Source organism: Eptesicus fuscus, chromosome 16 (genome assembly GCF_027574615.1).
Source record: "Eptesicus fuscus isolate TK198812 chromosome 16, DD_ASM_mEF_20220401, whole genome shotgun sequence".
NCBI lineage: Eukaryota > Metazoa > Chordata > Mammalia > Chiroptera > Vespertilionidae > Eptesicus > Eptesicus fuscus.
Genome location: NC_072488.1, coordinates 60,365,442 through 60,380,990, shown reverse-complemented (window position 1 = coordinate 60,380,990; position 15,549 = coordinate 60,365,442). Strand labels below are relative to the sequence as shown.

Here is a 15,549-nt window from a genome sequence, read left to right as displayed (position 1 = left end):
TATAACAGATGTGAGGAGACAGTGGGTCCCAAATATTGGGTTATAAAATACATTTCTCACAAGTTGGTAATAAAATGGGTTTGTTGTTTTCAGATATAATAGCAGCATTTAGCATATTTGATAAATTCTGTTGGTATTTCTGAACATGTATTTAGTATAGCTTTTTCATACTTTTATGTAGCACTGTGCTGCAAAATCTCAAATTTGTTTTCATGTCCTTATCCTGGAATATCTCCTAAGATTTGAGTTGGTTACGCAGCAAATTGGTTGAAATGACAAGTTTAACAAACTATGCCTATTTCTAATCAATGGCTTTGCAAATGCTGGATTCCTTTTAGTATATCATGGAGGAATTCACAATCCTTTTATGTGTTCCAACATTATGTCCATTGTACAAAGTTTAGGGCTCTTTCTCCCGGTTTCTTATTTAGCCGTCATGAGTCCTTCAGACTTCGCTCAGTTTTGGTTGTGTTGCCCAGACTGTCTGTAGCTTTACTTACATGTGACTCCCAGAAGAGAATATAATTCTCTAGTCTCTGGTTTGTTATGTTAGGCGTTCTTATGAGAGGTCCATTTGGTTTTTAGAATATGCCAAAAGTCATTTGGAATAATTCTGTTTAAGGTTAAAACAATGCATAGCTATAAAGTAATGTCTTAAATTTTCTTTTCTTGCTCTAAACTGATTCTAAAGAGGAATTTAAGTGTGAAAATGTTTTAAGCAATGGAAATATCACTGGGAAAATACAAAAAATACTTTAAAATTATACTTTGCACTTACATGAGTGTGTAATATTTGTTGTTATTTAATGCTCATTTCTACTGTATAGTGGCAATCTGCACTGTCGTTTGCCACATTTAAAGAGTCATCACAGAATTAGAAACAATAATTTTCTTTCACCTTCTTGATAAACAAGAATGACCTCAAGCCATGTCTATTGGTTTATTTTTAGCAAATGAAAATAATTCCATTGAAGAGCTGCCTGAAAACTCATATATTGGAGATCAAATTTCTTAACAAAAACATTTACAGTTAACCTCGGTGAGGTGGTATTTACATGCTCCTACTGAGGATGCTTTTCTAGTAGAAACTCGTGTATGACTTTTCTGTCTTAGGACAGAAAAAATAAAGCAAAGACTCTTTCATTTTCACAATAACGTATGCTACCAGGGGAAAAAAGTAGAAGTTGTGTTTATCAATGCAGACATGAAGTATTAGGAAAAATGTTTTCTAGCTGTATAGCATGATATGTGTTCATTGTACAAAACTTTAAATGTATGAAGAATAAGGGAAAAATCAAAACCCAAGGACACCATGTGACCATATTGGCACCTTTTTGTTTCTTGATAATTCTGTATACTTTATACTTTGAGATCATGATGTATATGTAATTTTATACCTTTATTTTCAATTATACTCTCATATATGATTCATAGACATTTTAATGGCTGCATAATACTCCATTGCATGGCTCAATCATCATTTACTTATTCTAATGTTAAACTCTTTTTAGGTGGTACTGAGTTTTTCACTATAGATAACTGCATAGCGAATGCCTCTGAATCAGTCTGCCTAAACTCCAGATTATATCCATGGGCTCTATTTTTTATTTTTAGATTTTTTTAAATTGGTTTTTAGAAAGAGAGGAAGAGAGAGAGGAGAGAAACATTGATGTAAGAGCTGAACATCAATTGGCCGCCTCCTGCATGCCGGAGCCCACAACCTGGGCATGTGCTCTGACTGGGAATGGAACCGGCAACCCTTCCGTGCATAAGATGTTGTCCAATTAACTGAGCCACACCAACTACTGCTGGGCTCTATTTTTTTTTTTTTTTTTAGTGGCTTCCCGCCCATATTTTTGCATCTATAGCTGAGATATTGAATGACCCATTATTATATGAAACAACATCCCACAGCAAAGATGTCTTAAAAAGAAGTGTCTCAGCAAAAATGCTGGAAGTAATTTTTGGTGTAGCTTAGAAGAAGCTTCTTATTTGGGTCCCCTGACCCATGTAACATTTGAAAATCAATACCTTAACATAGGTGATCTCTGCCCACAAATATCGTACTGTATGTCAGAACCATGTTGTAACTATTATTTGCTGAATATTCTTAATATGTAAAATACTTTTTGTCAGTTCTCGTAAACTTCTTGGTACAGTCATGTGTGGATGGGAATATCTGCACTGTATGTATAGATAAAACTCAGGCTCGATTCCCGTCAAGAGCACAGATCTTGGTTGCAGGCTCGATCCCCCAGCTCTGGTTGGGGTGCATGCAGGAGGCAACCAATCGATTTGTCTTCCTCACATCGATGTTTCTCTCTCTCTCTGTCTCTCCCCCTTCCGTCCACTCTCTCAAAAAATCAGTGGGGAAAGAAATATCCTTGTGTGAGGATTAATAGGAACAAAACCAAAAAACAAAAAAAAAACTAAGATGCAGAAAGCTAATGCAACCTGCTAAGGTGAAAATTCTAGTAAATGAGACACCAGGACTTGGGTGCAGTTTTTTTGACTATTAAGCTGAAATTTTTAACCACTTAACTTAAACTTAAGTTTTAGGTTTAGATTTGTGTGCCCTATGTGGTTTCCACCCTCCTCCACATACTTACCCCACAGACTAGTTTCCAGAGTATCAGAACATAAGAACTCAGACCCAGAGAGTGTCTGACTTATCATCATATATCATATAATTAGTCATTATTCAAATATTTGTTAACACTGACAAATGGAATTATTCAGTTATTTGGAATCGGTTACTTTATTTTTACTCTAGTAATACTGAAATAATTTGAACTGGATAAAACTGGTCTTTGAGTCCTGGCTGGGTTTCTCAGTGGTTAGAGTGACGTCCCAATGTGCCAAGGTTGCAGGTTCCATTCCCAGTCAGGGCACATACAAGAATCAGCCAATGAATGCATAAATAAGTGGAACAACAAATCGATGTCTCTTCCTCCCCTCCCCCCTCAAAACCCCAGGAAACTAGTCTTTGAACTTGCCACAACTCGTGGCTGTCCTAGTGAAAATTTCCTGATAAAAGACACAGTATTATGATGCAACTTTGATTATTCTGTCCAGAGGTTTATATATTTAAAGCAGTATAAACAGTTATATAAAACTGTCGTCACTTTTTAATCTGTTAAGTACATTAAGCAGCAAACATGTGCCTTATGACAGAAGGAATTAACATACACCTAAGGCTGCCCTCCAACTTCTAAGTTCCCTACAACTACTCAGAACATAGCGTGCAGTGACCACAAGGACTGATGCTGCCAGCTCGTGCAGAAAGCTCCCTCTGAGGGAAGGCCGCCTTCCTGAATCTCTGAAGTCTTGTCTGACTTGCATTTTTACTTTTATTTTTGTATTTCCAGTTATTTGTTCCATAGTGGTAACCAAGAACATCCAGGAGATATTCTGCTAAACACTTCTGTGGAAGTTTTGCCTTTTAAGGTAAGGACTACTTTTCCCCCTTAATTTTCCTTGAGAGCTAACACCAATAGACTTCGTTTGAGGCTGCTCTTGTTTATGAGATTAAAGCTAGTTCTCATTATTGCAGAACCTCAGTGGTGAGTAATATTAATTTTAAAAAATACATAGAACACCTAGTATATTGTCCCATTTGCCTTATTTATAGAAGGAGCCTTATTTTGTTTCCCATTGGAAAGTACTTGGAAGTCTGTACATGAAAATAAACAAATCATTCTTTTACTTTAATATTTACCTACTGCTTATATCGAGTCCCCAAATACCACATGGTTTTAATGCTTGTTGATTACTACTCCGAGTTTTGTTTGTTCTTGAGTTTTAGTGTCTTGACCCAACTAGGATTTGGGTCAAAGGTTCATTTACTGGTACTACAGAAAGTTAACATACTGGTCTTAAATTTCTTTAATGCTTAAATTTCTTTCAGGTTAACACACAGTTCTTGTGCATATTTTTAATAGAAAATAGTGTTCTATTAAGTTGATTTGGAATTTTAAATTATTTGAATTTAAGTTTCCTAATCACTGGTGTATTATATACAGATTCAAGAAGATGGTTAGAAAAAGGTTTATTGATAAACCTTTAAAGGTTTAAGACTGAAATGGCACTTTCTATTTTTAGAGATAGCTGTGCCACAAATGCTGCTGTTACATTTATTAAGATATAGTAATAACTTAGCTTTGTTTTAAATAGAAGAAATTATTCATAAAATAATGTTTTTGTTCTATTTTAGAATGAAGGTTTGGAAATAAGCAAAGAAACCAAAGACAAACGATTAGAAGATGGCTATTTCAGAATAGGTAATACCTACTTTAAACTTGTAAAAAATTGTCCTTTATTTTGAACTTAATCCTAAAGTAAATTTTTAAAAATCCTCACCTGAGAATATATTTATTGATTTTTTTTTTTTTAGAGAGAGGAAGGGAGGGAGAGAAACATCGATGTGAGAGAGAAATATTGATCGATTGCCTCCTGTACCTGACTTGTCTGGGGATTGAACCCACAACGTAGGTAGGTGCCCTGACCAGGAATCGAACCTACAACCCTTTGATGTACAGGACGATGCTCCAACTAACTGAGCTACCCCGTCAGAGCTCCGAAAGTAATTTTAAATGCTTTCAAATGTTTAACAGCTTTAGGATTACAGTTTCCAATCCACTCCGAGTTTTGTTTGTTCTTGGGTTTTAGTGTCTTGACCCAACTAGGATTTGGGTCAAAGGTGCTTTTACTGGACCCTCCACCTGCCGATTCATTGTTGACGTTCACTGGCAGCTCTGCCTCGGCTGCCGCCTGCAGGCTCGCTGCGTGAGCGTGGCTCTCCTGGTCTCGGCAACGCCACGTGCCAGAATCTGTGCCTTTCGCCCTGACCCCATCTTGGGCTTTAGATCTGTGTTGATACCCACTGACCTAGCCACCTGCTCGGAGCATCTGTGACGCGGACTTTGCCGGTCACCAGGCCTTCTGTTGTCACCGTTCCCGCGGCGCCTGAGCCTAACCTGGGAGACGGCCCGAGAGCCACGCCCCTCCCGCCGTTAGTGTGGACGCGTCCACCTGGCCGCGCTCCGGTCCGGGCCCTGCGGCGGAGCGGCTCCTTTTGGCCTCTCACAGTTACGTTTTAAATGCCGACATTGTAATGGTGTTAACCTGGGTGAGACGTGGTGCCTTCCCGGGGGCAGACTGCTTTGTTCCCACCTACCTTCACACCTTGTTCCTCTTACTCTTTATGTCTCCAGTCCCAAGGCTGTTACTCCTCTCCTGCCCCAGGCTCTTCTGTGCGGCCATGTCTCTGGCTTTTTTGTCCTTGTTGTTGACATTATCACTGATCTCCCCCATTTCCCCACCTCCACCCAGCCCCCACTCCCCGCCGCTGGGCTGCGCCACACTTGTCTGTGTCCACTGGCTGTGCACGGATGTCCTTTGGCTTCATCTCTGGCTGTAGCTCCTCCTGAAATGGTCAGTTGATATTTCTCCTTCTAGTGAATGCTTTCTCATCGTTTATTAACCAGCTTAGTTGCCTCTCTTCTCACCACACGTGTACCTGTGCTGTGTAAGCGCCCAGGTCTGTGCGCTCACCATGGGAAGGGAGGGGCGCTGTCTCCCACAGAGGGCCCGTCACCTGATAGTCACCTGCTCAGCGGACGGACGGCTGTATCTTTTCTTTCACTTAAATGAACGCTTTCTCAGTGGTGGGCAAAGAGAGTGCTGGCGGCTTGGTGTTGGGCACACAGGACAGAGGGACACACTTACGCGCAGGGGCAGTAAGGGCGGTGGTGCCCGGGGTGTCTCCCGAGGCAGGCGAGGCTCCGGCACCAGGTGCGTGTGACCACAGAAGGCCTGTGGCCCCGCCTCCCCGGAGCAGCTTCACATCTGGTGACTATCACTCGGTTTTTGCTGCAAGGCTTGTGCGCTATGATTGATTTCTATGCAGTTTGGGTGTATAGGTGAGTTTATTTTCATATTGGGGTTATATCTTAGCACACCTCTAGAAAAACACATAAAATTACAGAGTATACAAGATACTTATTAACCCTCTTACCTGCCAGCTATTTAATCTCAAGAATGTTGTGATCTGGATTAGGAAAGTAGCAGAGGAAATAGATACATATATATTAAGTGTCTCTGCAGTAATTTGAAAATAAAGCCATCTCAAACATCGACTCATCCGTATTTCGCACCAGAAGAGAACTTAGGACTCATCAGACCGAAGGCATGTGTCAGAAAGCACGCATCCGGAACCCAGGGCTTCCGCTCCGTACGTCTGCGTCGGTGGGTCGGCGTGTGGAGGCCCTCGCTCCCTTCTCCCTTGTGGAACCACCACAGCTGGTGAAAATTATTTTGAACAAAATACAGCAAGCGGAGAAACATTCACTCATGAAAACCTGAGTCTCAGTAAGGACGTTAGGAGTCCGCGGCATTGGAGTCCTCACCCGCCCGTCAGAGAGGGGCAGCCTCCTGCCTGCAGCTCCCGCTCTGGGGTGGGCATCTCACAGGACGGGCAGGCGCCAGCTCTGTCCTTCGCCAGCCCTCTCCCGTAGGGCAGAAGCTCTCCCCAGGCACAGCAGGGCGAGATGTGCCCCCATTGCCCCCGCCCCAGCGCACCTGCCCCAGCGCGCTGAGCGGTAAGCCAGGGAAGTGAAGGCCCCTCAGCAGCTGTCCCTCCTGGGCGGAGGCTGCCGGCCCCGCACAGGTCCTGGGCAGTGGGACAGGCTTTCTCCAGGGAGAGGCCAGGCGGCTCTGAAGCTCCCGCAGGGGCACTGACTTGTTTGAAGAGAGCAGGGTGAAGCTCAGGTGCACCAGAAAGGCACTGTGGGTGTGACTGGGATTTGGTGGAAAGCCGTCAGGAGGAGACTGGTAGCTACATTCCGGCTCAGCTGTAGCCTGTCCAGAAGTTTGACAGAGAGAACCAGGGAAGGAGCTGGCTAGTAAGGGCCTTCTTGGGTGGACGAAGCCACAAAGACTGGCCCACAAAGGGGACGCATTTTATTGGGTCAGACTGCAGCAGTTTGTGCCTGAAGGCACGTCGGAAACAGAACTGGCAGGGGGAGGAATGGACCACTGTCAGGTGGCAGAAGGAGGTCCGTAAAGGACATGACCTTGGAAGTCCCTCACAGTGCCAGGGTTTTAGGATTCTAGTCACTCTTCAGTAACTTCCTCTTTCTTTTCTGTCTTTTAACACCCACTGGAGCGTTGGGTTAAAATTACACATGCATATGGTACCAATTACAAATTTAAAAGGTAAACTTAAGTCTCATTCCCTCTTCTGTCCCCAGTGTTTCCCAGAGGCAATTCCTATAATGGTTTGTCCTATTCATAAATTAAAATATGTGAGCATATTCTTGAAAAACAGTCAACCTTATATTGCATCTTGTTTTTTCATTGGACAGAATATATGTGCATATGGAAGATGAACATTTTTTAAGTTGTAAATATTTCAGATGTACAAAAAGATGCAAATATAATATAATGAATATCTGTGTATCCAGCCTAAGATTTTTCCAGTTCAGTTGTTCTTTCCTAATACCTTCTTTTCCCCTGTACCCAAGGGTAGCTGCTTTACTACATTTTGTGGCTGCTATTTCCATGTGCACTTTACTGCATATGTATAATATATCCCCAAACAATGCACAGTGTTTTTAGTGTTTTTAAATTTGACAGAGGTTACATCGTTCTGTAGTCCATAACTGTTTCCTCTCACCAGGTAAGGTACCCATGTGGATGTGTGTATCTGTGCCTCATTCATTTTCACTGCTGTATAGAGTCTCCTGTTTAGCTTAAAGTTTGTTTCCATCTTTTTGTCATAAACAAGGCTGATTTGAACACTTATGCACATGTATGAGAGTTTCTCTATGATATATACGTAGGGATGGCAGCAAGTCTTCAACTGCTTTATCTTCATTCTTCATTCTTTTAATTGGCTGCCTAGTATTCCTTCATATTAGCATATCATAATTTATTTACCAGTCTAGTGTTGATTACCTAGATTGTTTGCAATTTTTGCACATGTGAGAATGTATCTGCAGAGTAAAATTGCTGGGCGAAAGTGTTTTAATGAGGCCAGTTATATCATTTGGTAATTATTTTTCTACTTAAATGAGCTCATTGGGTGACAATATCAGATATCACATTAGTTAAAATGTTCTAAGTTTCACAGTATTTTTCAGCCCTGAATTCTGCCTAACTTACTACTCAGTAATACTTTCTTGTATTCCCTATCCCAGTCCAGCCCCAAGTATGAACATACTTTTATAAAATAAATGTGTTAATTTTTAATAAAACCATTAATCTGGAAGTATATAAGCTTAGTATTTCTTATACAAATGAACACAAGCCTTGTCTGGTATGACTTTCAGTTTGATTATATCTTGTCTTACTAGGAGCCGATTGTAAGACTGTAGAGTAGACGCAAAATTAACACCACAGGGTTCAGCACACTCAGCCAGGGGCCAGATCTGGCCCTCTCGCCTGTATTTGAATGGAACATGAGCTAAGCATGTTTTTAAAATTCTTTTTTATTTTCATTTTTAAATGGTTAAAATAATAAAAAGAATATCATTGACATGTAAAACTTACAGAAGTTCAAATTCCAGTCCATAAATGAGGTCGGTTGGAACAGCCATGCTCGTTGTATTTGTACTTGTCTGGCTGTGCTCTTAGCTCAGCAGCAGGGACGCGAGAGAACTGCGCAGGGTCGAGGCTGCTGTCGGCGCTTCGATTGCCCCTGACACACTGCCGTAGCAATGACGCGTTTCTAACTGACAGTGTTGCGAGTGCCACACACATCACTGTAATGTGACATTAAAAAATAGCCACCAGCGCCTACCCACCATGGCAGAACAAAGGACGACCGAATGCTTTTTAACAGCGTGGAATGTGGATTATTTCACCAAGTTAGGTGGCAGTGTGGTTATGATGTCGTGACACAGTAGCTATGTTAAAGAATACATCTCCATACCAAGCCCTCACGACAATATCCCCAGCTCACAGGAAAGCAATGGCCAGAAAAATTAGAAAACAAAATGGAATATTTCATCACAGCAGAATTTCTTCCCCAAAATAAAAAATTCAGATGAGGCTGTATCCGAAGTAATACAGAAATAAATTACTGTAAAAAAAAAAGTTCCAGAAATAAATTTTCCTTTGGAAATGCACAGAGTGCACTCAAATTTCAGAGTGGCTCATGTGTTAGGCAAGCAAGTAAAACACATTTACCAACTGTGAGTTACTTAAATCACACTTAATCACACTTTATTCACTCTCATGGACTTCGCCATCATCAGTTCCATGCATTTTTGTCAGAAACAGGAACCGAGCATCCCATGCCCTACCACACAGCAGATGGGGGCATGGCAGTGATTATATATACAATCTTGAGCTCAGGATCAAGGTTTTTCCATGAGAGAACTGCCTCCACCACTATTATCTCTTTGAAAGTTAATTTTTGCTGCAGGTTTGATATTTCTTAATGAATCCAGCCTTAAACTACAAGACAAACCAGTGCTTATATGCAAAACTTATATTGTAGTCAAGTCACTGATGACAACATTATTTGAAGTACAGGTAATAAGCTACTTGAGGAGCTTCCATAAGTCACTTTCATTGAAAGTAATGATTATCATAAGGCAAATAGAAAAGAAGAATATAGTAGAATTCCATACATACTTTCCAAGTGATGACTGTGCTCCATTAAAATCATGTGCTTGTGGATTAATGTCAGTATTTGGCTGTTGTAAAAGGAAATATTCAGGATGAAATATGCAAAATTTTTCTGATCCATATTAACATATGACCACTTGCAATTGATTTTTAATGATAAGGAATACTGACTTTGAATTCTAGTTCATTGAAATGTTATCACCCAAAAACAAATTATATTCTCCTTAGTACACCTGTATTAGAAAATGGTTCTCCATTGTTGTTATATCTAATTTCATCAATACACATTTGTGGGCATTTGTGTTCTTTCCATATACGTACCTACATGGGATCCTCCGTCTCCCTCTTCCCATATTGACTGCCTGCCTTTATAGAAAAAGTTTGCCAATCCCTGGCTTGGAGAAATGTGGCTCAGAACAAACCATTTCCTGCCACTTTTTCAATAGCATTTTTTTGGCTTTGTTTTAAAAAGAATATTATTTCTCACGGCAAGAAAAATTGAGTACAAATGACTTTTTATAGACTTTCTTGGTCTTTATCCTTATGGGAGAGCTTTTCCAGCTTATCATCTATAATGGTTTTATATTGTAATTTCTAGAGAAGGTATTACTTCTCAATTTCTTTTAGATGTGACCTTGGGAAGAATACACATAGATTGAGACCCTGCTCAAGGCCAGCCATTGTATGGATGTCTGTTTGAAGCATTGAAATTTGTTGTTAGTGCCTTAACTCTCAAAGTGGCTAGACGGAGGGATGGTAGTCTATTTTGGTAAGGTTTGAGTAAGTCACATTTTGCTAAAAACCTGTGTGTTAAAACACTGTTGATGCCAAAATATATTCTTGTTTTGTTTTTAATTTACAACAAGAAAAAATGTAGCTCTGCCTCTTGAGATGGATTGCTTCTACGTATGAAAAATTTTGAAGTTGAATAAAAATAGGAAGAAGGAAAAAAATGCACCCATGCCCTGTGTGGAGACTTCCACTAGAAGTCTTTTGGTGTCTTTTCCCGCTTTACGTCAGTGAGGTTTGATGAGTGCCTGTTCCGGCTTACCCAACAAGTGTTGGTTTTTATTTTGAAGGGAAATTTGAGAACGGTGTTGCAGAAGGGATGGTGGATCCCAACCTAAACCCCATTGCAGCCTTTCGACTTTCAGTTATTCAGAATTCTGCTGTCTGGGCCATTCTCAATGAGGTAAGACAGTATACATCAGTGAAATAGCTTACCCTACATTTTCTTTTAACATTTTGATTTCATATTTAAGGCCTTTTTGGAAATGAAAATTAATTGCCTCATCATACTCTTCACAATTTTGTATTTCAGATTCATATTAAAAAAGTCACCAACTGAGCATCTCCTAAGAGACCAATACGTTTTTTTCTGTACGTTTGTTGATTAAAGATAGTGAACCATGTACTTTTTTTTTACTTGAACACTACCTCTTGTGAATCTACTGTAGATGCTTGTCATTTCCACTTGGAAAGTGACTCTTCCATGGATAATATCTTCATTCAAACCTAAGCTGTCCTCCAATTTTAACTTGACTCAAACATTTTCCAGTTACGACAGCCTGTTAATATGACTTGTACTACTTAGGTATTATACTAATACATAAGAGTTGTACATATTGTTACATTCCTTAAATTTGAGAAAAAATGTTAAATACATTTTATGAAGGGGGTACTTTTGAGATTCATTTATTTTACTATTATAGACCCTCTTTTATAGATTATCAGGGATTATATATAAATATATAAATATACATAAAATGTTATGGAGTTAATTTATTAGAAACACTTAAGTACATATTTTTGTGCAGTAAATTTTTGAATCAATACTTTTTTTTGAAAACCAATTACCCTGCTTTTTTAAGTTTTTTCTGTATTTTCCTTTGGAAATGCACACATAAGTTAATGCCATTTTTCAAATGCACTGCCATTTCAGAGTGACTCTAGATGGATTTCCTAACAGAAGTACTTTTGGACAGTAGCGCTCCCCCCCCCCCCCTTACCTGCAGCTTGGCTTTCCACGGTTTCAGTTACCCATAGTCAAATGTGGTCCAGAAATATTAAATGAAAAGTTCCAGAAATAAATAATTCCTAAGTGTTAAATTGTGCGCCATTCTGAGGGGGTGATCAAATCTCCCACCTGGGACGGGAATTATCCGTGTCCAGTTTCTGCACCTCACTTCATGCCATCACGCAGGCATTGTATCATCTTGCATCACAAGAAGGAGGGTGAGTACAATACAATAAGATACTGAGATGGACCACATTCACATAACTTTCATTACAGTATATTGTTATAATTGTTATTTTATTAGTTATTTTTAACCTCCTCCTGTGCCTAATTTATAAATTTTATCATAGGTACGTATGTACAGGAAAAAACATAGTATATATACATATATATATCTATGGTTTGGTACTAGCCGTGGTTTCAGACATCCACTGGGGTCTTGGAACATATCCCCTATGGGTCAGGAGGCGACTACTGTAATTGCTGATCTTGAGCAATATTTTCAAAGGCATTTGTCATTCCTTAAAGCCAAGATTTTAAACCAATGTCCTTTTTGAGGCTTATTTTACTATATTGTGTATGGTGTATAGCCACAAAAAAAATCAGTCTGATAAGTTTTAATGTGCAGGGATGATGCCTTCAACCCAGATTACCGTGGATTTAACTCATTACATTTCCTCTGATGTGTAAGATGACAGACTCTTTTGATTTTGTCTTTATTCTGTGAGTTAGATGCATTATCTCTTTTCTTGTTGATCCTTATATACCTGCACTCATGAGTTTTGACAAAATGTTTTCTAGATAATGCTATTGTATGTCATAACTGGTTTAATATTAAAGAAAACCAAAATTGTGATACTGGTTTTTGATGAAAGGTATTGTAGCAGTTGTATGTTTTTCCAAAATGATTTTTCCTATTGTATTAGAACTTACAAGTAAATTCATATCTAAAGCGTATTATTCTTAAACATGCAGTTCCAAATTCTGAAACATACTATAACAAAACTTTTACCAGCCTTAGCAATCAGTGATCTTTACAAGGGTATTTTACTTTCAAAATTTTCTGAATTATCAACATCAGTTCCCAACAGGTGAGAGCTGGTGGGGATGGATCCGAGCTTTCAGAGGAGTCTGGCAGGCGCGGGCGGCGGGCGCTGCCCAGAGCCTGCAGGAGGCGCCTGGCCCCCAGTGAGCTGCGCAGTTCTGAGGTGACAGAGGTTGGGAAGCGCTGGTAGAGTAGTTTCCAATGTTTGCTTTTCTTTATTAAAAAGTCACATGTTGCCAATGATTTTTATGTCAAACTATAGTTAAAATTTTTTCGTGACTTTTACATTTTTTCATTTAAAAAATTTTACTATTGATTTCTACAGGCAGATTTCATTTGAAAACTAATGTTTCATGATAAAATTTGGCACTAGCTTAACATAATTACTGCTGAGCAGATTATCGGGAGGTGAACATCCAGAGGGGAGGTTAGAAGTCCCCTCGTTCCCGCTTCCTGAGAAGCCAACTCTGATAGCAGGGAAAAGCCTCTGAAGGTCCCGAAGGACACTGTCGCCCCTGCCATTCGGGGGCGTCTCAGCCTTCAGACGAGCCTTTTCCTGCTCACTTTCCTCCAGGATTAGCTCATCCCTCCTGCTCCTTAGAATACTTCCCGACAAATCCTGTCCCTCTTTCAAGGCCTCTCTGGTGCACCCTTCCCTGAGTCGTTACCAGTGCCTAGCAGTGCCTGGCACACGGCAGCTGGGCAGGCAGAGTCTGGATGAGGGACCAGCTGTTTCAGCCCCTTCTTCCTCAACTCCCTTCACCTACTGTCCTTGCCACACATTTACATACACACTCAGCTCTGGAGTTTTTGATTGCTTATGGGGAACGTATATGTGTGTGCATGTGTTTCTCTGACCAAATTCAAGCTCCTGAGGGCAAACCTGAAACTCGTACTTGTTACCTGTGCTCTGCTGCAGCAGGTGCTCCTAGTCTCATTTTTATTTCAAATATGTTTTTATTGATTTCAGATAGAAGGGAGAGAGAGAGGGAGGGAGAGAGAAACATCAATGATGAGAGAGAATCATTGATCAGCCGCTTCCTGCATGCCCCACACTGGGGGATCGAGCCCACAACGCAGTCATGTGCCCTGACCAGAATTGAACCGTGACCTTCTGGTTCATAGGTCAACACTCAACCACTAAGCCATGCCGGCTGGGCCTGGTCTCATTTTTAGTTGCTCTCTCCTTTCCCCGAGCTCAACACTAGACAGAGCAGCCACGCTTTCCTCAAGCAGGAAATGATAGTCCTAAGAGTTGTGTTAATGAGTGAGGGGTTGGGACAAATCAGAGGTGAAAAGTCCTGGAACTGAAAGTAAATGATTGACCTTGAGAGGACACTGAACCACGTTCAGTGAGTGGGGGGGAAGCACCAAAATGGAGAGTACTTACATGAATAAGTAAGGCACGGATTCGGCATCTGGGGTGTGTTTCACACTAGTCACACTCTAGAGCTGTGCTGTCCTAAATATGGCCACTAGACACATGGTGGTTCTTTACATCAATAAACCACTCGGCTCCTCCCTTCCCTCGCTACGGTGACGTGCTCAGTAGCCACCTGTGGCAGGAGGCCCCGGGTGGGGCAGCGCAGGCTCCGGACATTCCTGCACTGCAGGACCTTCTGTTGCTCAGCACTGTGCTGAGCTCACTAATAGGAACATTGTAGAAACCAGAATAATGAGTTTTGTTAATAAGGTTAAAAGTAGACATGCAGAATATATCATAGTGCAAATGATTATTTTGGGTAAGGGGTCGAGGACCTATTTCTAGCATTCTGAGAGCCAAGATTTCTGTGTTTTGTCCTACTTCTCAGTGTTCTTTACAGCACGCCTGTACCATACTCCGTACACAAAAAGAGCAATGGCGAGAAGCCGTGAGATTGAAAAGCTCTGGCAAAAGAGAATGCAGTGGGTTATTTAGCACAGACACGTCTATGACAGACAAGTACATGTACATTAACTCAACCATTAGAGAGGTCTTTGAACAAAGGTATGGCTTTCAAAGCAATGGTTCCACCATTCAGTAATCAAGTGTCATTATTAATCATATTATTTATCATGTGAGCTCTTTAAGCAGTTTTCTCAGGCTAATAGAAGTCAGAGATTCAAAACCGGAGGAGGCATCATTTGCTGGTTTAAGATGGAAGCCACATAAGGAGACATGCAGATGGCCTTAAGCTGAGGCCTCAGCTGACAGCCGAGGGAAAGGGACCTGCTAGCCCCAGGAACTGAACACAGCCAACAACCTGACCAAGTGGGCAGGTGGGTTCTCCCCCGCCAGGTCAGAGCCCGCCTGCCCACACCTTGACTCCAGCCTGAGACCCTGAGCAGAGCACTCAGTCCAGCCTGCCTGGACTTCTCTGAGATACGAAATGAGTTTCTAAATTTGTGGTGATGTGTTATGTAGCAATGAAAGATGAATACAGTATTTAAAAGGTGAAGAGGGAAAGTCTTCACACAGATTCCCTCTAGTACAGTGGTGTTTCTTGGCAAATGCATGAGGAAATCCTACTCCTGGGCCTCGTCTGGGATTTCTATGCCAGAGCTGTCTTCATTGGAAATTTGTTGACAAAAACTTACAGCATCTTACTAGTGCTTCTAAAGGAACTGCTAGGAGTAGAAGGAATCCAACAGCGTACAAGGAATCTTTCTCCTAGAAAAAGTATTACCTTATGCCGATTTAGTCTGCTCTGAGCCTGTCAGTGTATTATTTAAGAATGAACAGTAGTATTACAAATAAGATACTAAATTAGGAGGAAAAATCCTTCTGCCTTTTATGTAGAGCATATGATCAATCTACTTTGTATTGAAGTACTTTTTTTTAAACCAGAACTTACTGTCTAAGCACAGATCAAAT

General features: G+C 40.7%; 1 protein-coding gene across 3 annotated transcripts in view; it reads left to right on the top strand.

Moving 5' to 3' along the window:
- The window catches only part of MGAT4A (alpha-1,3-mannosyl-glycoprotein 4-beta-N-acetylglucosaminyltransferase A), a 78,952-nt gene extending 67,907 nt beyond the window's left edge, over positions 1-11,045 (top strand). For all 3 annotated transcript variants that reach the window (XM_054727835.1, XM_054727836.1, XM_054727834.1), the window contains 4 exons: positions 3,369-3,447; positions 4,214-4,280; positions 10,713-10,825; positions 10,955-11,045. In XM_054727835.1, coding sequence (XP_054583810.1) covers positions 3,369-3,447; positions 4,214-4,280; positions 10,713-10,825; positions 10,955-10,981 — 286 coding nt within the window. In that variant the 3' untranslated portion in view covers positions 10,982-11,045. The remainder of the gene's footprint in view (positions 1-3,368; positions 3,448-4,213; positions 4,281-10,712; positions 10,826-10,954) is intronic.
- The last annotated feature ends 4,504 nt before the right edge of the window (positions 11,046-15,549 follow it).